General features: G+C 39.2%; 1 protein-coding gene and 1 long non-coding RNA gene across 7 annotated transcripts in view; one reads left to right on the top strand and one right to left on the bottom strand.

Moving 5' to 3' along the window:
- Positions 1–14,247, top strand: part of LOC137857922 (uncharacterized) — a 236,476-nt gene extending 222,229 nt beyond the window's left edge. For all 4 annotated transcript variants that reach the window (XR_011097381.1, XR_011097380.1, XR_011097379.1 and 1 more), the window contains 2 exons: positions 10,505–10,547; positions 13,830–14,247. This is a non-coding gene — a long non-coding RNA (uncharacterized lncRNA). The remainder of the gene's footprint in view (positions 1–10,504; positions 10,548–13,829) is intronic.
- Positions 13,124–20,256, bottom strand: part of SPON1 (spondin 1) — a 309,754-nt gene continuing 302,621 nt past the window's right edge. For all 3 annotated transcript variants that reach the window (XM_068685131.1, XM_068685130.1, XM_068685129.1), the window contains 3 exons: positions 19,686–19,850; positions 17,689–17,952; positions 13,124–16,877 (listed from right to left, as the gene is read on the bottom strand). In XM_068685131.1, the coding sequence (XP_068541232.1) occupies positions 16,714–16,877; positions 17,689–17,952; positions 19,686–19,850 (593 nt within the window). In that variant the 3' untranslated portion in view covers positions 13,124–16,713. The remainder of the gene's footprint in view (positions 16,878–17,688; positions 17,953–19,685; positions 19,851–20,256) is intronic.

The raw sequence follows: 20,256 nt of genomic DNA, 5'->3' as shown, positions 1-20,256 counted from the left end.
GGTATTTACATTCCTTCTAAAACTCCACTTGACTGAAACTTTCTTTGCTAGATCCTTTGAAGTGTTGTGCACCTTCATGAGAGCAGGATTTGTTGTAATAACTGAAGTGAATGCTGTTTATTGCACTTAAATATTCAGTATGAAAATCTTGTATGGGCATCATGAAAACTTTGTGTACCTCAGACTAATAGCAGAAACAACTTTTTGTGATTGATCTAAAACAAAAACAACAAAAAACAAGCCCAGAGGCAATGATTTAAGAGTATTTTAACAGCCTTTGGTCCTGCAGGGAATTATAACTAGGGACGTGGTCCTTTTTCTCTCCTGTTCTTCTGAAATTGTCTTCAGTTATGCAATTATAAGTATTTTTTTTGGTCAGTATTGCTCAGGTACTCAGCATTTCACAACATGACAAGCAGCAATGATGGAAGGCTAATTTGTTCTTCATGTGTCCAACCTCCTGTGCAGCTAGTTATATCCTGGGAGATATTTTAATATACAGACCATCTAATTTATGTTAGACTGAATAAACATGGATTTATTGCATCTCAGTAGTAATAAGAGCACATAAAATCCCTGATTGTTTGAAATTTCACCTTATTTCTACTAGCAATGGAGAATTTAATGCAATTGTTTAGCAGATGAGGCATTAGTGATCCTTTTGGCTTTAGCTAATACTGCTCTTCTGAGATGGAAGGGAACAAGTACGTTGAAAGGCATCATGTTTAATCTTATCATTTTCATGTACTAAAGGTTTTCATTATTAGGTGAAGCTATTTGAGTGGGAAATATGTACGTAACATGAATATTTCAGTCAAGTGTGTTATGTATTTTTTTAGAGGGCATCGTTACTCGTAATTCTGACAGAATGACTCAGAAGGGTTAAGCTGAAGCTACCATTATACGAACCACTTACCAAGATCAAATTGCACTGGAAAATAGGGAAATGAGCAGAATGTGAGAATTACCATGTGCTTGAAAATATTAAAATAATCTTACAAGTATGCTTTTCTGTTGCTCTGTAAGAGCCGTTACTGTTAGAGAGAAAATACATCTTCCTTTGAACAGCTGGGAAAATGTGGCAGAGTACTTGAGCACTTGTTGAAAACTAAAAATCTACTTTTTGGATTTAGCAAATGTGAAACTTCTGCAATTATTTTTGTACCAAATCTGGCAAGTCAGTGCATCAGTCTAGTGCTGCCAGCATCTGTGTATCCCGTCAGAGATAAATATAAAATGTTGACTAGTAGCAATGGAGAACAAATGTGAGCTGCATTGGAGGGCAGGATGAATGTGCCTGGGGTTGGACTCAGCATGTGTAGCAGTGGTAGTGCACACAAACCCCATATGCGTGGTGACGGATGCAGATTATTAAAGGGAGCGATTACCTGTTGTAGTGTAATGTTTGATTACATCAGAGGCTGTATATAGGTCCTATAGATTTGACTGTCTGAAATCTATTAATGCAGTCATAGATTAAAATTATCTGTGGAGTACAATGGTGAATGCAACAGGAAGGACTACTCTTACAGGAGAAACAGAACCAAAATGTGTATAAAGAAGTTGTGATTTAGTTTTTGTTATTTTCTAGTGGTTTTGATATATTTGTTTAACGATGTGAAAGTAAAAGCTGTACAGGTTGCTATATTCTCTTGAGCATAATCCCTTCCTTCTCTTTCCCTGCCTTTGCAACAGTAGTAAAATTCTTTGTAGCGGTAGACAATTTTGCTGTGGACGATGGAAAGAGAAGTAGATGGACACAGTTCTGCCTGAATATGCCACAAGTCCTGTGTATAGAACCAGACTTTATCTAGGTTTTAAGACATCACAAAAATATTTTACCTACCACACCAGATGACATCCTTTTATTGCAGGCAGCTCTGCAAACTCTGAGCTATCTTTTTTAGGATTATATTGTTCCCTTACTGATACTGTTCTGTGAAAACAATTCTCCCTTCTGCCTACTCTTTTTCTAGAGAAGCAGAATCGTGGGAAGCCAAAAGTTTTTAAGGCACTTAATCTTTCCAGTTTAACCCATGTTGCATTTCAAGAGTCCATTATAATTCTCTCCTTTAAAGTCCTTTCCCCTCTGATCACATCACTGGATGGGCCCACTCTTCATGGTTTATACGACCGTGACTTTTTACAGCGAGTGGCCTACATACTTAAATGCATACAAAAGGCATTGTTCAGCATATCCTAAAAATAAACACTTCTGAGCTGGAAAGCCATCTAAACTTATCATTTCAAAGCGTTCGTCATTCCCAAGAGCACTGGTATTATAATGAGAAGATATTGTATAGATGCAGTTGGGTCTGGATCTTGCACATGAAAATCAGGGGCAATAATTCAACAAATACTTATTAATAAGCATAACGCTTAATGATCTGAAGGGTTTTCTGTGAACCTGCTTGCTGTAGAAACATAGAGCTAATGCTAAGCTTCATAAGGCTGTTTTTCAACTGATACAACAAATAATTAGTCTAATAAAGACAGGTAACATTAATAATGCCTACAAAAATGCTAGCCCCTTGGGACAGTAAGAGGACTAAACTAACCCATCTTGTATTTACAGAGAATATAATCACATTCACATTCTCCACCCACTTGTTTGTTGAAGGGATTTCCAGATGCATATTAGCGGTATTTTAGCAGTAAATAAGAAGCAATGTTTAAAGTAACACTTGAAGCAGACCTCATTTTTTCCCTGTTTCTTTTTCATAACTACTATAGCCAGTATAGAGGCAGATTATATTTAGGAAATAATAATATTTTAATACAATAATTTCCTATAATAATAAGAAGAAATTATATTGTTGCCTTTGAAACTGTCAGATCTCCGTGAGATCGGCAAGTCTTGGCACCTTTTGATTTTGTTTGCCTGCAAACTAAAACCATCACTGTATGAAATATGTACCAAACTTTAAAAAAAAAAAAAAAAAGTCTCTAGAAAAATAAAGTCAGACTTGTGAATAACAGCTCTGCTTTTAAAAACTTTTGAAAATCTCTGAGTCATCTTTGTTTTTGCCTGTTAAATTACTGGCACATGGAGAATGTTAATGATTATATTTATTATGCATTTCCTCAATTTTCTCCAACTGTTTAATTTATTTTGTCACTTCCTTGGCTTTCATTATATTTTATCCCTTTTATTGTTTCTTTCCAACTTTATGGCCAACTAAAACATAAGATTATTACAGCAGAGATCCAGCACAGATGGTTCAAATCCTGGGCTCAGTGCGTGGCTGCAGGGGCATGTACAGAGGGCAGAGAGGAGGAAGACTCACTCTCAGGCAAAAGACCATTTGCTAAGCACCTCCATGGAAACGTCTGCCTCCATCTGGCCTGATGTAGCCCCAGCCCCGTTCCTAGACACCGAGGAGGGTAGGATGAGTCGGAGAGCAGCCATGCCTCATCTGTGTTTTCCCCTCCTTGGACACGTTGCCTTTTTTCTAATGATAGCACAATTCAGCATCTTTCTCGCCAGTCTACAAGCAAACTTAATCTGTTCTGATGAGAAGAGCCTCTCAATGCCACAGGAAGGGGCAGGGATTGTATTTCTGTAAGCTTTCCTATTTAATGCTCATGAATAATATTTGCAGGGTTGGCCCTCTGGCAGGGAAAGGTGGCTGTGCATTTAGAGACTGCCTTTTCCAGCACGTACAGGGCGATGTCCATTCAAGGCTGCGAGGAGAACTTGATACAGGGCACTTGTATTTCCTCAAAAACATTTGCGTTTTGTGATGTGGATTTGGAAAAAAGAAAAAAAACCCTCACATACCTTAATGCAAAATTAGAATTCATACGGTCTTTGCTATTGGGAAGTTTCTTCTGTGAAATAAGGCACTGAAATTGAGTCTTGTTGAATAGGGGAGGGGTCATCTTTGTGTTTTTGTTTTGCTGCCATTTTGCCAGCTGTCCTCAGTTAACATCGGCAAAGTTGGGAAATTCAGTTACATCACTTCAGTCACCTCTTGGCTGCAGGAAAAGTGTAACTTGGAGATATGAAAGGCTATGAATTTGTTGGAGAGTTTTGTGTTAGCCATGTGCATGTTACATGTTATACAATTTCTGCTGACTTTCCTGCAGCCGCTCAGATACGGGGCTCACAGATCAATTAATATTTCCCTATGGATTAAAATCAAAGAATGCAAGACAGTACTGATGAGTTTCCAAAAGAGAAAAGAAGCTACAAGAAATGCTCTTCAGATTTATTTCTCTTTATTATTTTTTTTGTTTGTTTTATTTTTTATCTCACTGTCTGGCTGAGCTAGTTGTAGTTTTAAATTGCCAATGTGTGGCACCGTCTTTTGCCAGTGAGCTGTTTGGAGAAAATTAACAGGAAATATTATCTGTCAGGGAAAACAAACAAAATAAAATGCAGCTGTGCATAACATTATAATGATTCAGAATTTAAAATGTTAAGCAAAATTCTTCATGTTTCTGTCCTTACGTTGTTGAAAAGCAATTGTTGTTACAGGTGCTGGAGCAGATGAATCAAACAGCTATGGCTTTGTGAATATGCAAGCTACATTTGACAGCACCCTTTTTAGGCTACTAAGCCTTTTGTGCTACCCAACATTTCATGGTATCAAACAACCTGAGGGATCCATCTCAGCATCTCATTTAATTATCAACCATCAACCATCTCATCTAATTATGCTAATCTTTAAGGACCTTAACAATTGTATTTCTTTCAAAACGAAGTCCATGCTATGTATCAGTCCCTCTTGAAGGGCAGGCATGGATCCTGAGTAGCTAAGAGCATTCTGCTGGCTTTGATGTCTAGAGGAATCACAGCAGTGGAAGCACCCAAAAGCCAAAACAGAGAGTTCATCTACAGCAGTAAATCAGTGCATGATTCAGTCAATCTTTTGAGAAAATACAATAGGACAAAAATATATCGTTTCAGTAAATGATGTCACACACACATCCGCTAACCACGCGTGATGCAGGTTTACCAGCCTGTAGGGCTGCAGCCTAATTTAGTCTGAGCTGTAGATCCCTGACTCTGTTCTGGCACCTTGGATAACAATACAATGGGAGAAATCTTTAACAGTAAGCATGTGTTCAGATTCTTAAAAGTAAATACAGTAAATAGTATTGTATGTATGCATGAAACATTAAACCAGAAGCACTCTGAAAGCATATGGTTATCAAAGAGCGAGTCTGAAATGTGAACTTTTAGCAACTTTTCCCTCGAGTACTGCAAATGTTTTTCTTCCTTTGCTCTTCTTTCCCTTTTGGTGATTTTTAATGCTTCCATGAATTTCAGATGAAGTCTGCTTAAGTGGTGGACAGTTGTAACTTACCGAGGGACAAATAGGAAGCAGCATAATCATTAATCACAAAGCAGAAGCCCTGGGCATGGAGTCAAAGTGCATTGTCTGCCAAACAGTTTTCTACAGATTACTTGATAATGACATTAAGATTGATCACACAGTACTGCTCTCATAGGTGATGTGAGCTGACCTACTTTTAAAGGGGGTTAATTTGCAATTTCACTGTAGCAAACAGGGACGTTGGTTTGTGTAATGTGGTTTACTAATAGGATTCAAAACATGCACAGCCTTAACCCTCTTTTTGGAAGGAAGGATGATCAATTCACATTGCCAGGGAAAACATCTCTGCGCAGATATGGTTCTCAGATGTTATTTCTGTTACACGGCAGAGTTCCCCTACTGAATGAGGAAGGTGTAAAAACTCATTACACTAAGCAACGTGTTATAAAACAATGCCTGATTTAACCTGACCCCCAATCTTAAGAAGTGAGAAGTTGGAGAAGAAATTCTCAGTCTGGTCTATGTTGTCTCAAGCCCACCTGCAGCTTTGCATCTTTTCACAGTTGTGCTGCTCCATAGCCAGTGTGTGCTCGAGGCATTACGTCTTTGGAGTTACAACAGAGATTGTAACTCAGACAAGACTGCCAGGCAAGAAGGGCTGAGCGGGTCTGGTGACGGTGACAATCATCAGCCCTGAGCGAAGGTCACCAGGAGTGCAGGCACCTCCCAGGCCAGCAGGCCCTCAGGTGCACATGAGGATGGGTGTCCCCAGTGAGGCTCAGCAGAGCAATTGCAGCCCACTGCTGTGTGCTAAGGTTCATTATAAAGCTGTCTAATTTGTCCAGATGCAGATCTTTGGGAAGGCAGAAAGGTGGATGTGCTTCTCTCTAACAATGAAACCCTCCCTGCTCGATTGTAAGTCCCTGTCGCAGTGTGTTAAATCAGAAACTTGACGTGAAAAATTTTAGATTAAGACAAAATATACAATTAAAAACTAGTTTTTTTAAAAGGAAAACATGAGGGAGAAGATGGTGCTATTTACAGTTGTCATAGCAACATAGTTCTTGCTTTTAGAAAATTCTTGTCTTTGGGGATTTGAGGGAAGAGAGGACAGATTTTGTAGTTTCTTGAGCAAAGTCACACAGCTGATCGTTTATGCTCTGTTCTAGTTTTTCTGTAACCATATCCCCAAGTACCTGGTTACTTTAACATAATCGCTCCAAGCCAGCAGGAGCGGGGTTGGGGAAGGCAGGAGGCCTAAAGGAGCAATGTAAAACTTGGGGACTGAGCAGTTAGTTCCCTGCTCTTATTTATAGGACCAGATGCCTAAATTGTTGCAGGTGTGTTCTGTGGGCCACGGATCTAAAGCTTTACGATGTGATGATTTTAACAAAGTTCTTTTGGATCAGTGCCAAAATTTGCTCTGAAATACTGCCTTTATTAAAAGAGAAATCTGAAGAGAACACAAAGGCATCTGTTCTGAGTTGGGCCCATTTTCAGTAAGGGCTCAAAGAAAGAACCAAAGTGACTTCCTAAAGCCCTGCAGGGTTGCAGCAGCCCCACCGCCTTGCCCAGGCACTGACTGACCCATTTGCTGCTGCCTGCCGGCACTTGGCAGGTCTGGATGGTGCTGGTAACCTGAAAGCAAGTCACAGCAGCCGTAGCCTGGTAGCGCTCCTAAAGTCAAAAGTACTCTGCTGATCCACGGGCATCTCTGCTCTGCTCATCGCCCTGCTGCCTCGTACAGCTCGTGTCTGGGTTTGGGAAGAACAACACGGGCTGTGTGTGAAAACTGCTCTCGTGCTGCCGCCTGCAGACACTGTGGAGGAGTCTGAGACAGGCGCTCCAGCCTGGTCGGGATCCAGAGGTTACGGGGTTTCTTTCTGTGCATCTCCTGATGTGGAAGGGTGGTGGGTGAAGTTGCCTCGGGATGTGCCAGGCTGCTTCTGAGGCTCCCTGGTGGAAGAGTGCTGAGTGCTGCGGTACAGCTGCTCGGCTCCCAAAAGCTGAGGATACCACCCGGGGCACGGGTGTTGGCAGGGGAATGATGTTGAGTGCCCCTACACCTCAAGTCCTGTGTGTGCGGCCTTGTTAGGGCCAAGGTAGCTGAGGGAATGGGTTGGATGCTGCTTTTGGTGTCGCCAGTTCTTACCCCTTCTGATAAAGACGTATCAGACATATTGGTGGTTTGGGGCTGGGTCCTGATGCCAGACTTCCTTCTCATGAAGAAAGCCCTGTGCTTCTGACCTATTCATACGTGGCTCTGTCTTCGTGTATGCGCATGACACCATTACAGGACTATTACTAGTTTCGAGGTCTTTCCCATAGTGTTTTTAATTATTTCCCTTCTCTAGAGGAGAGTATGTAAAATAACCAACCACAGCAGTGGCACCAGCAAGCCCAGCCCTGTTTGGGCTACTCAGCAGCAAGTAGGAACACAGCATCTCAGAAAAGCTGTGATTTTCTGTCTCTTTGGAACAGCAGAGGATCAAAACATTCAGGTCATTAACACCTCTGCTGTGACCTGCCATGGGCATCCTTGTCAGGCCTTGCATATGGGCTCATAGCAAATAACTCTCTGAAATCTGGGAGGTAGCTTCCAGGAGTTAATTGAAGGAACCAAAGGAGTTAATAGAAATTATTTTCCCAGGAAATAATATAAGACAGAAACAAACAATGTCTCTTTCAATTAGAGATATGTTCTGTACTATCATCTCTGTTTTTGTTGTAGTTGGTGGTGGTTTTCTTTTCATGTAATTTTTGTTTTAGTTATAAATGGAAAAGGTAAAAGATCACTGCAGCAGGACAGAAATGACTGAGGTGTCCTTAGAGAAGCTGGTCTGGTTTCAGGTACCACAGAAATGAAGAGCTCTAAAAAACGCACCTGGGAGCAAACAGAATTTCAAGAAAGCAAAATATTGTTGATATATTTAACATATTATATCAGTAGAAGGTAGGCTTCAGACACATTTTATGCTGCTTTAGAACAAGAGCTATGCTTCAGCTTCTAGCAGTACAAAAAAGGATAAGTATGTGTTCCCCATGTGCATGTTAGACTTCTGGTAAGAGAAAGCTGTGTGGCAGTACAGCGCCGCTCCTGAATCCCTCCATCAGCAACTTTTCCACTCTTGAACTGTTCCATGCAAGATGCTCTGGAAGCCAGTGCATGCCAAAATATTGGCATGAGTAGAGAACAAAAAGAGAAACCTTAGTGAGGAATCTAGGATCTTAAAGGAATATTAAGTTGGCTGGCAATTCTGTTCTGCATTTTAAATCTCAATGTGTGTAAATAAGCTTTTTATAGGTCTTAAAATCAAGTTGTTAGTAGTTGATATTGTAGATGGTATTGTTTGAGTATTCTATTTGAAAATGTAAAATTCACACCTTAATTAGGAGATTCCTATTCTAAATGGGAGTCAGTTTGGTATATATTGCTTGGAATAATATGTGCTATTAACATTCCTATTGATAACTGAAATTTTGATTTTTATTCTAAATGAAAAAAAAATTCCAACAGAAATTCATAAAGTATCTTTTTTTGATAAAGACTTTGAAGCATTCTACTTTGCTAGGGTGAATCACACTAAAACACATTTTTTGTCTTCCAAATTGCATCAAAATTAACAAGGTTACTGTCTTCTTGATCTGTCAAACTGTTTTAATTGTAGTATATTCTTCAATGTGAAAAAGGAGAAAGAAAATGACGATTTTAAAAAGTTAGCTCATTTGAAATTAAACAAAACATTTAAAATATCTCAAATGCAGTGAAAATGTTCCTGAATCTGTACCTGTACAGTAAGTTTTTAAAATTCTCTTTAATTCCCATAGTTTTCCATATTTGTTTTCCCTTTTCAGATTCTGAGCCAAAAGACCTCCCGTATAATGCCCAGCCAGTGTTATAAGCTAATGTTTTTACTTCTTTTTGCCAAGAAAGACATGAAGCATTTTGAAACCTGTTGTTCTTGAAACTCATTGAACCCAAACTCTTTGAGATGTTTTTCTACCATTAATCGCTTTTAGAATACCACTGGATGAGATCTGATTTTGAACAAAAAGGGAAAACTGCGAGCCATCCCTGCATTCACAGGGAAGCGGCTCGGTCATGTTAAGGTCTGGGGGCTGAGCAGCGAGCTGCTCAACGTCTTACTCAGCAGTCTGCTGAGCTGCGGTACGCAGCACAGGGGAATCAAGGGCTCCCAGAGCAAAGCAGTTTCTCTGCATCCTGATGCATGTATTGGCTGTGTGGCAACAGCGCTGGGGGCTTGCTTAGCTGGTTTCACAGCAGGGGCAGCCACCCTGAGCTCAAAAAGTCTGCTGGGTACGGTGCTGTGCTTGGTCTGCTCCGGGTACCGTTGGTAGGAGCTATCTGATGGAAATCATGGCCCGGTGTGCACTGCAGGGTGGGCTTCAGGAGGTCAGGGGGTGACTGGCCTGCTGAAGTCAGCTGTTGGACAGGTGGCATGTTAAAGAGTGCTTTGGCTTTTGTTAATGATGTTTTACTATTTCTTAATCATTGGCCGATGTACAGTACTGTCCTTGTGGCTTTTCACACAGATGATGCTTTACAAGTGCTTTTTAAGCCATGGTAGGCTCTCAGTGCCAGCTGCAAAGAGGAAAATGCCCACTTACACACTGCACAGCCCCTCACAGGCAGTGGCATTGGGCATACGGGCTCTGCTGCTTAGTTGGATTTTATTTTTTTTAAACACATAGCGGTCTGTGTTGGCTTCCAGTGCCATCTGGTGGACTGTAGTTTTATTTCTTTGGTGTGCTCATGTACAGACATTACAAGCCTGTATATTTATATGCAAAGATATCAATAGTGCTTTCTGTACGCTTATGTGCCCTTCAGGAATAATCCATTCAAAAGTATTTATGCTAATATCTGACATTTCAGATAGATATAAGTTAGAATTTGAAAAACATTATAGAAAAGTAAACCAGAACTATATATTTGCAAGTATGCTGTATGACAAATGCTCGTCTCTTCCTTTAATTCTGAGATAGTATGCAAATGTTTCAGCCTTTCTAAATTGTGTTGCTGCCTGTTTGCACTTGGAAGTACTTACTGTTCCTGTGTTTGTATGTCTTGCTCTACCTGTACCTTTTAATGTCAATGGTGTAAAAATCATATTCTCCCATTTGTAAGATTTTATGCATTCTGAACTCATGATGAAGGCAATTTTCATGTCCTAAAGTGGACTCCTCCTTTTCTTTTCTAGACACTGGTTTGGTTCCCTCACTGCTCAAGTAGACAAGGATTCTGTAAGTATGAATTTTCCTTTTCGTTGTTTTTAACCTCTGATTTATGTTAATAAAGTGTTGCAGCCAAATAATAGGTGATACCTGAAGGCTTGTAGGTAAAGAGTGGGATCTGTACTTGGGCTTTGGGCAGGTGTTTATTTAAGGCCCTTGATGTGGTGAGAGGGGTGGTGCTAATACCTCCCTGTGTCTGGAAACTTTGACCTCTCTATGAAACATATCAAGTGCTTATTTTAAAAGACCCATTTCAGAATAGTCCAGTGTTTGCTAATGAAATGGAAGCAAACTGGGAGTCATGAGGTGCTTCATTTTCCCCATTTGTACAGATGTGGTAAGCAAGCAGAAGGGAAAAGCTTTCCTCTCTCAATGGTTGGGAGTTCATTACTGATGGTGGGGCAAGCAAAGTTCCCTAGCACTTTCATGAAGAGGATGAGAAGACTGCAGAGCTCTGAGCGTTAGCATTTTAGAAGCATTGAATTATCTAGGCTGCATGTGAAAAACGTCATTGCCTACTGAGCAGTTAATGTGCCCATCAGTTATGGCACAAACTGTTCTGTCTTTTGGCAGCCAGAGGAAACAGAGCTCGGTATCATTCAGGTGGCCTGTAATTGCTTTGTTTTGCGCAACACTGCATGAAGTGACTGAGTCCCAAACTTGAAAGCATTGCAATAAAGAGCTTAAATGAGTTTGCATGTGGAGCAAAGAATGCTAAGTGCCTGAAATCTGGTTGTGAAAGATTCTTAAGCACATTCCAATTTACTCAGAAAGACTTTTCCCCAGTAGTTAGTATGCTGCTTCCCAAGTAGAAAAAGACATGATAAAAAATGGGAGTGTATACGGTATGCCAAAGGCGCACACACAATTAGTTTGCATTGCAGTTTGCAGCACGGTCATGTGTCAGCGTGTTGTGGCATTAATAACTATATCAGAAACAGAAATGATAGGTGGTCAAATGATGGGCTTTAGATTTTAGCAAAGAGCCCTGCATAATTTCAGGGATTTGTTAGTTTTCTTGTCACCTCTGAAACTCAGTAGCAGTGATCTGGAGAATGACAGGTACCTCTAGAAGGAGTTAATTTAGCCACATTACAGGCCTTCACTGAGGACTTGCTATACTAACATCTTCTGGTTATGGTTCAGGTGTGCTGGCCATGCAAAGAAGAGTATCTTATGTTATCAGCAGGCATACTGCCAAGCAGGTCCCATGCACTCACTTGGATGGCTGGCATTTAACAGGCCTAATGTCCACAGTGCTGGCTTCAGGGCTCTGTGACCCCTCTCAAGTTCACTTGACGCTATGATACAGCTTTATGGGCCATAAGATCACGATTGCTGTTCCAGACGTCTTCCTATTTAACATACCAGAACATTAAACTGCTCCATAAATTCACTTCCCTTCACATTGTCGGTGGAGGAAGAGTAGGTTTCACATAGCTACTGTAAATTGGCCTTCAGAAAAATCTGTCTGTCCATCGATTATGTGATGTGAAGGTGCCCAGCTGACTTGTCCTGCTAGGCTGGGCTGCTGCTCACCTGCTCATGCTAGGCAGCCTCAGTCCTGTCGGTGTTTTACCTGAAGACAAAAGGATTAGTCAGGTTTTTGCTGGAGTTGCACTATTCACCAAGCAGGACTACAGAAAGGTGAGTTTATCTGGTTTTGTCTTCTGACTAAAAAAAATCAGCAATGCTATGGTGGAGTAACTGAAAGGAGGGCTTGCTTGGAGGCACTGCCTCTTTTGAAGTTGCCCAATGTTGCTGGAGCAGAGCTGCTGAAGCCAGAAGCAGCTCTTTGCAGGTGAGTTTGTGTGCCTCATGGTGTTGTATCCACTGACAAACCTGCCTCAAAACAGCTGCTTGGAGATACCAAGCATGTTTCTCACTGGGAGCAAACAGCTACATTCCAATGGGGTTTTACTGGACCAGGCTCTGCCTTTACTTATCAGTAAGCAACTCCATGGGTCATCTTCAAGCAACTTCAGCTAGGTCCACCTCAGCCCTGTTATGCTTTTGACTTAGAATAGGTTTTGTCGTGAAAACACTGGTCATTTTTAGCTTTTACTTACAGTTGTTTTTACAGTGTCAGCTTTGCTGAGAGGCTCCCCCTGACTGCTGGACTTTTCTCTGTAACTGTTAATGAAGTGTTCGCTCTCACAGCATGCCTACACAACCTGCTGGTATCACAAAGTATCAGTAGAAGTGTCACAAAACATTAGACCTTTTAGAAGCTCAGTTTTAGCAGTTTTCCCATTCATGTATTGTATTCTTTTAAATAGTTTTTTTATTAAACAAATCAGCATGAGAGTAATGCAGGATAACGTAAGTAAAGATGCCAAGTTACCCTGTGATTTCTAAACAGCAACAAACACTTTAATACAAGAAAGCGGAAATAATGACCAGGTGAAATAAAAGCCACCTCATTCCAGATAGCCCATTGGCTTGCAGAGGACTAAAATGCAAATAAGAGCATGGCTTGACTCATTATATTGATTCATGTATGGTGTTTTTTTGTTTGTTTTTTTTTTATTTTGTGTGTGTGTACTTATTCATAGTAGTTGAATAGAATCTCATACAAGTATAAATTTCATAGTAAAGATGTCTTTATTCCAAAATAATAATGTGTTAGCCAGACAGCTACAAAACATCTACACAAGACTTTGGTAAGAAATATTCATGGTAGCTTTTTCATAATTCCACAGCAAACAAAAACCATGAAGGAAATCTAAAAATGCGATGAAAAAAAATGTTTTAAATTGTATGCTGCACACACAGAGTCCTACTGTACATTTGTTAAGCCCCTAACTTTTTTATTATGTGTAAAGCTTCTACAGTTTGTATGTTAGAAAAACATAACATACACACAATGCTAAAATCTGATAGTTGAGGTCTACAAAACGGGAGTGATACCTGTGCTTTCAGTTCAGCAGTATTATTCATGAGAGAAGCGAGAGAACAGTTCTCATTTTTATTGACTGATAATCAGTGGCTATTACACTACTAGAAAGTTTACAGTAACAATGCAATACTTCTTGTATACATATTGTATACATATTGTATATCAGAGCTTTTTTTTTTCTCAATAGAAAATCAACCTCTTTTTTTGTTTGTTTGTTCTTTTTTTAAAAAAATGTAATAAGCTTAAATATTTTTTGTATCAAGTTAGAATAAAGACAAGTGATTTGTAAAACATTTCAACAGAAGAACAGTGTGAAAAGCTGAACCTAAGTAGGAATGATCACGTATTTCTGACCAAATGCAATCTACGTTGTCATTGTATGTATTAACAAGGTGGGAAGAATCCAACATTCATAACGCTAATGAGCCTAAGAGAAATGACTGGAAATCACACTGAACAGCCTCCTCGCTAAGAGAAAAAGTACATGGAGAATCAAACTGGTAAGTACCACAGTGAAAGGAAACCCGAATTATGTATTTGTTTATTTATTTTTAGTGGACATTTTTGTGGGCATGTTCAGAAATATGTTACGCATTTCCTACATGCCTACAGGTGTATTTGGACTATTCATCCTTTGGCAAAGGGAGTCATTCAAAGACAAAACAGGTTGATGAACTGGAACAAACGTGAAAAATGAAGATAGCATTATTTTTAACCGATTATTTGCAATAGCTAGCACGATTCTGCAGGAGTAGCATGAACAAGTGGTAAGGGTTGATTAGATAAAATATAGTCTGTAAACTCACAGCATTTTTTTTTCTGTGCAAGAGCCACTTTCTTCTTCAGCTCCCCCCACCCTAAACTCTCACTGAGCCAAGCATACAAAAAGCACTGCCACAGATTTCACAGCCGATGATTATTTTTATTAATGATCAGCCTCAGCTGGCCTAGTCTCTGTCAGACTCAGCAGGAACAGCTCACAAAGGTAGGTGGAGTATGGATTTAGGCTGCATGTGCAGCCCTGCCCTGGCTGGGCACCTAGCACTAATCGCTGTAGCTCTTTGCAACTACCTGTGTCTTCACCTGAAATATCTTCATCTGGTTGCTCCTCCTGTTTCTATATCAATCATTCCATTGAATTTCATTTTATTCAAATTTTTTGGTCATTAAAAGGGTAACGTGCAAGGTAAGACCATAAATACATTACTTAGGGATGGTCTCGTTGCTACACTGTAATGGCAGTGCTGTAGGGACAAAAAAAAATAATAATTTTTTTCAATAGGCACAAGGAGGCAAACTACCTTGATATTATATTATTAAATGTGCCAAGCTGTGCAAAATGTAAAGCGTTTGGTTTTAGCATGAAACCGCTTTTTTTTTTTTTTGTCTTTTCTCCTGGTTTGGTTCACTGTGAGCTTGCACCCGTTTCATTTAGCAGTGGCAGGAGAGGATAAACACTGCAGTGGTTCCATTTCCCTACCCCTACCTTCATTCCAGGCCTAAAAAAAAGCAGAAAAATACCTTGAGGGGGTGGGATGTGACAGCTGTGGGAGTCCGGAGCAGCCCTTGTAGTGTCCAGTGGAGAAATGATGATGATCAGCCCTACAGCATAATGCAACCAGCCCATGTAGCTACGGGGAGGTAATGAGAAGATTCCCAGAGTAGCGGTGATGAAGTTGAACAGCCTCAGTGCATTGTGTTTCACATCAAATGTGGACGCTTAAAACCTGGGCATTGGGTTCTCAGAATTGTGACCAAGTGTTAAAAAAAGTGAGTAAATTATTTAAGGCTGGTTTAAAGAGACTAAAATATGAATTTTTCTCCATTCATTTCTCTCAAGCTTGTTTTAAGTGTTAGCATCAACAGTCTATATTCAGTGCATTGTTATGATTTCTGTAGAGACATAGGTGTATGCTGCCTTTCCTGGACAAAAAGATAACCTGTCACCGTCATCTCTTACCATTAATGTTAAATTGTTAAACGTACAGGAGAGAATTATATTCCAATACCAAGTGGAGCTCAAGATCTCACTGGCCTACGTGTAGGGATAAGAACTCTTCAGGAGATGGCGTAAAATAGCAAAAGCAATTAGAGTGGTGAGGAGCTCTATTTTCTAACCTCAGGCAGTTTGTTCATCGTTTACATGGCCAAGGAAGATATTTATTCTGGGTGGTACAAATGCAAATGTGCAATTCTCACAAATGTAGTAATTTTTAGATCCTCTTAAACTCTGAGTTAAAAAAAAAAAAAAAAAGACTGCTGTAAATATATTATTGTATTGATTTTTAATTTTGTTTCTAAGAGTGTGATTGTTTCATTCCAGAGGTTCCCTTCCATTTGTTTGCTATAAGGGATGCAAGAGAACCTGTCTCACTTTTTCTCTACTGTTTTTATTATGTCAAAATCCTCTTTCTCACTTCATTTGTGATCAACATTATCATGAAACTGAATCTACTTTTTTAGCGTCTTTCACGTGGAAACCTTTCTGTGATACAGCTATTGTGACTCTCTGTGTTTGGACCAATTTCTATTAGTTCTGTAAGCATTTTGAGCAAGAGTGGGTAGACCAAATATGGGAATATGGCATCTAAACATATTATGATAGTCACAAGTTTTCTTTGTGTGCTGTGACTACATAGTGGGCAGACGTCACTATTGAGCTGCACAGATTATTTAAGTTTTAAAGAAACAAAGACTGCTTTGCATGGAGCACAACATCCATGTGAACAAAAGTATATAGGATTATTATTATTATTATAACTATTAGCTTAACCAAATAGTGTAAAAAGATAAACATGCACCTTTAATATTATTGAACCAGCATTACTGAAATTATTCCTTGGCATAGTTGTGTAATCACATAGGCACTGCTTTGGATTTTCAAAATCAGATCAAGAGAGAAATCCTCCCACATATGAAACATGTCACTTTAACTTAGTTATGTTAATATGCATGCATCCCATGTCTTTACGAGTAGTATTTCTATATGGCTATTCCATGTCCACAGATACGTCTGTATTTCAGTTAAATGACTCACAATGACTTACTATTTTTATGCATTAAGGGCTAGCTGGAGTATCAAAGATCTACTCTCAGCATTAATCTGTGAGGAAATATTTATAAAATATACTTCTTGCACCAGCAAGACTAAAAAGCAAACCACACTGCAAAAATGAAAACTAATATACACTTTGTATATTTTTTGTTGTTTTAAAAACCAAACCAAGGTTGACTTTCCATTTAGCTCAGAGTGCATCACTTGGAAGCCTTGTTTTGCTAACAAGGATGAACATTGCATGCTCTTAGCTCCTTTTTGTCTTTGCAGCTAGTAAACTGAGTACTTTTGGATCTCTTCTTTACCATCATGTAGCGTTCCTGAATTCCACCTCCACAGAGTGTAGAACATTCTGTCCAAGCAGTCCATGGTTTCAGCCTACAAACTGGGAGGAGAAAAAAAACACATTTGATTGTGTACCACTATGCACATCTGCATGCTTACATCCTTGGAATTTAAGATAGCATATTGCCTAGTTTATTACAGCAGGCAATTAAGGAGCCCAGTTAAATATATTCAAGATATATTTGAAAAACATTGAAAATTGTATTTAAAAAGATATTTACTGTCTACATTATAAAACAAATACAATTAAGAAACTGTTATATGTCAGACAATCATGAACCAGAAATTAGCAATGACTCATATACTGATAATGTAAGATATAATGTCAATATAAGATACTGTGTTTTACTGATTAGTGCTTGAATACTGTCCCTTCCTGAAGACAGAGCACATCTCCCTGAGCAGTCTCAGTCTGAATCAAGTTACTAAGGTAGAAGCCTGATCAATCTTGAAATTTAGCATTGAATCCAGGAACAAATACTTCCAAAGTTTGAAGGTAACCAGATGCAAAGATCATTATTAAGTCCCATAGACATTACAATCAATCCTTTGCCAGATCTCAATTCTACATTCTTCAGATTCTACCCTTTGTAGGGAAGGAGCTAAAATATTATCCATGATGATGTGGAAATATGTGAACCTTTCTCTGTTGTGCCCTAAACTCATGTTGCATTTTTTTAATGACAGCCAAACACTGAAACTGATGTACTTTACTTTGCTGCTATAAATTTCCCTGAACTGCAATAGTGAAAAAAAATTATCACAGCACGAAGGAGGAGCTGCTCACAAACTCTTTCCCTTTACACACAAAAGTCAGACATGAGCATACTAAGTAATGGTTTCACACTCACCTGGATATTGCTCGCTATCGATATTTTTTTTCGCTTGTTCACTTCTTCTTTTCTCCCGAGCTTCTTTCCAGCGCCTTTTTTCCATACCTGGGCCTCTCAGGCATTTCCTTACTCGACATTTTGTACGTTGGACAGTTTCTGGGCAAGCTGTTCCTCCAAACTGTGGTTCTATTTTAATCATTCTTGTCCTGATCATGTGGCCCTTTCCACATGAGGTATTGCATTCGGACCACTGGGACCACTCTGTCAGCTCACAGTCGATGGCTGCAAAGAATGAGAAGTATTACACAAAATCTGTGTTAGCTGCCAACCTAAACATAAGGTCAAGAAAAAACATACAAATGTGCCCAATGAGCTTTTGCATCCTAAATACGGGAATGCAACTTACACCTCCAGCGTTTTCAGCAAATTTTGTGAGAGTACACATCAAAAACGTCCTGAAGCCATCTCTAGCAGAAATATTTTTTGATGCTTTCCCCAATTTCTTTTTCCAGGGAGGTGCTGGCAGATCACTAACCTTACAACAAACATGTAAATAATTTTCCTGTGCCACCTTCAATTTTCCAGTATGTATATATGTCTGTTTTATAATGAAAAGGTGCTAAAAAAACAAGTTATATTTACAAACTGTCTGTTACCTGAAATACAAGCCTTGCTTTACTGATAGATGTAGAGCTTTAAACTGATCTGCTTTGAGGCCCTGAGTAAAACAGAAGAGGAAACAAAACAAACAAAACCCCAAACATAAAGGAGCTTTTTAAAGCAGAACAGATGGAAAAGAACTTGTATCATATTTTTATCAGTGTTGTGCAGTACGCAAAGGTCAGTAATACCTTTAAAAAGTTTTAAAAGGTCTTAAAAGTTTTTGTCCTTTTAGTGCTGCTTATTCACAGGCCCTGTGAATAGTAATCAAAATGATATTTCACATTATTTAAGAAAAGCTGAATTAGCAAATTGCAGTAGAAAAGCCTTTTCTAGCCAATACTTTCTGTGATAAATAATGTAATCAGATATCATGCCTCATAAACCTGCTGGCAACAGTGCACTAAAAGTTATCATCTTATTCATTCAGCAATGCCTTAGGCTATCACTCCTCACCAAGACTGCAAAGCAACTAGAAATCACCACCACTCGAGAAGGGGGAGATATTAGTGGAATAAGGTATAAAATCAACGCAGCTGCCTCCACACCATCCGCTGGCCCATACGACATTAAAGGTTGCAAAGAGACGTATTGCAGTAAAGAGGCTAAAATACAGTTCAGAGATGTATCAGAAATGGAGCTTCTTTTGTGTTCACTCTTAGAGCTGCAATAATTACACAAGTGATATGCTAATCTTCTCCCTCCTGCCTTGGGCACGTTCTGCATTTGAGTAAAAAAATAGGCTTTATTAATTCTGTTTGTTTACTATTGGGAAGTGAACAAGCTGTTGCCCAAAGTGGTAGTATTGTATCAAATATGGAATAACCATACACCTAAAGCACTATTGGTAATCACCATAGGACTGAGTAAGTTGAGATGAAAACATGGTCATATTCCATCTCTCAGCAGCCAAAAGTGTGCAATAAAAACAAAAATAACAAACAAAAAATCCACAGGAGAGAACACTTTCATGTTACATGCCCCTGTGGGCTGACAGGGGTAATACACATAGAGAGCAAGAATCAGTGCAAGACTGCATCAAATCATTTGTTTACAGAGTTCAAAGAGACAAGGAATGCTCCAATTGTGCCCCCCCCAAAAAAAACAAAACAAACACACACACACACAAAAACTGAAACATAGAATTAGTGTATATAGCATTCTGGAATTCAGAGAGCATTTAGCTAAAACTTTCAAATAATTATGTTTTATAGCCAAAGTTAATCAGGAAAAAATTGTCCATCAAGTAACTATATTTGAAAATAATTAAAAACCCTATGTTAACAAATGATAGTTTGGAGCCATAGACTAACACATAAAAGAGGCCTTCTCTTTCCCAGGTTCCCCACACTTACGGCATTCAGGCAGCATGCATTTTTCTGCTTGCTCCAGTTCCTCATTGCAATCCCCAAGCTCAGCTGCAGATTTCAGCATTCTTTGCCGGGTGCGCATTCCCTTCCCGCACGTTACGCTACAGTCGCTCCATTCAGACCATGGGGAGAGTAGGCAGGGAATAGTGTCTAATATGAAAATAAAAAGGTAATGAATGTTTGTTATACCCCGTCTACAAAGGTATACATTTTGAAAATAACACAGATGAAAAATATACTTCTATCTTTCATCTGCCTGCAACCAGTCACACTTTGCTGTCACTTTGGAGAAAATGAATCACAGGCTGAATGATGTTTCTGCAGAAGCTCAGAAAAAGAAAAATTAAAAGGCTTGCTTGATTTTAATACTTTTTCTTTGCTATGTTTTTCTCCATAAACATGAATAAGGTTGTTCTCCACCTTATTCATCTCTGTCCCAGTGCTTGCAGGGAATACATAGTTTAAGAAATAAGTTTTGATAATAATTTCTGTAAAAAGCCTTTATTCTTCCCATGCCCAGAACCAGAAATCAAATTGGTGTAGTCTAAGATAGGAT

Source organism: Anas acuta, chromosome 5 (assembly GCF_963932015.1).
Source record: "Anas acuta chromosome 5, bAnaAcu1.1, whole genome shotgun sequence".
Classification (NCBI taxonomy): domain Eukaryota; kingdom Metazoa; phylum Chordata; class Aves; order Anseriformes; family Anatidae; genus Anas; species Anas acuta.
This window is presented reverse-complemented; position numbering and strand designations above follow the sequence as displayed.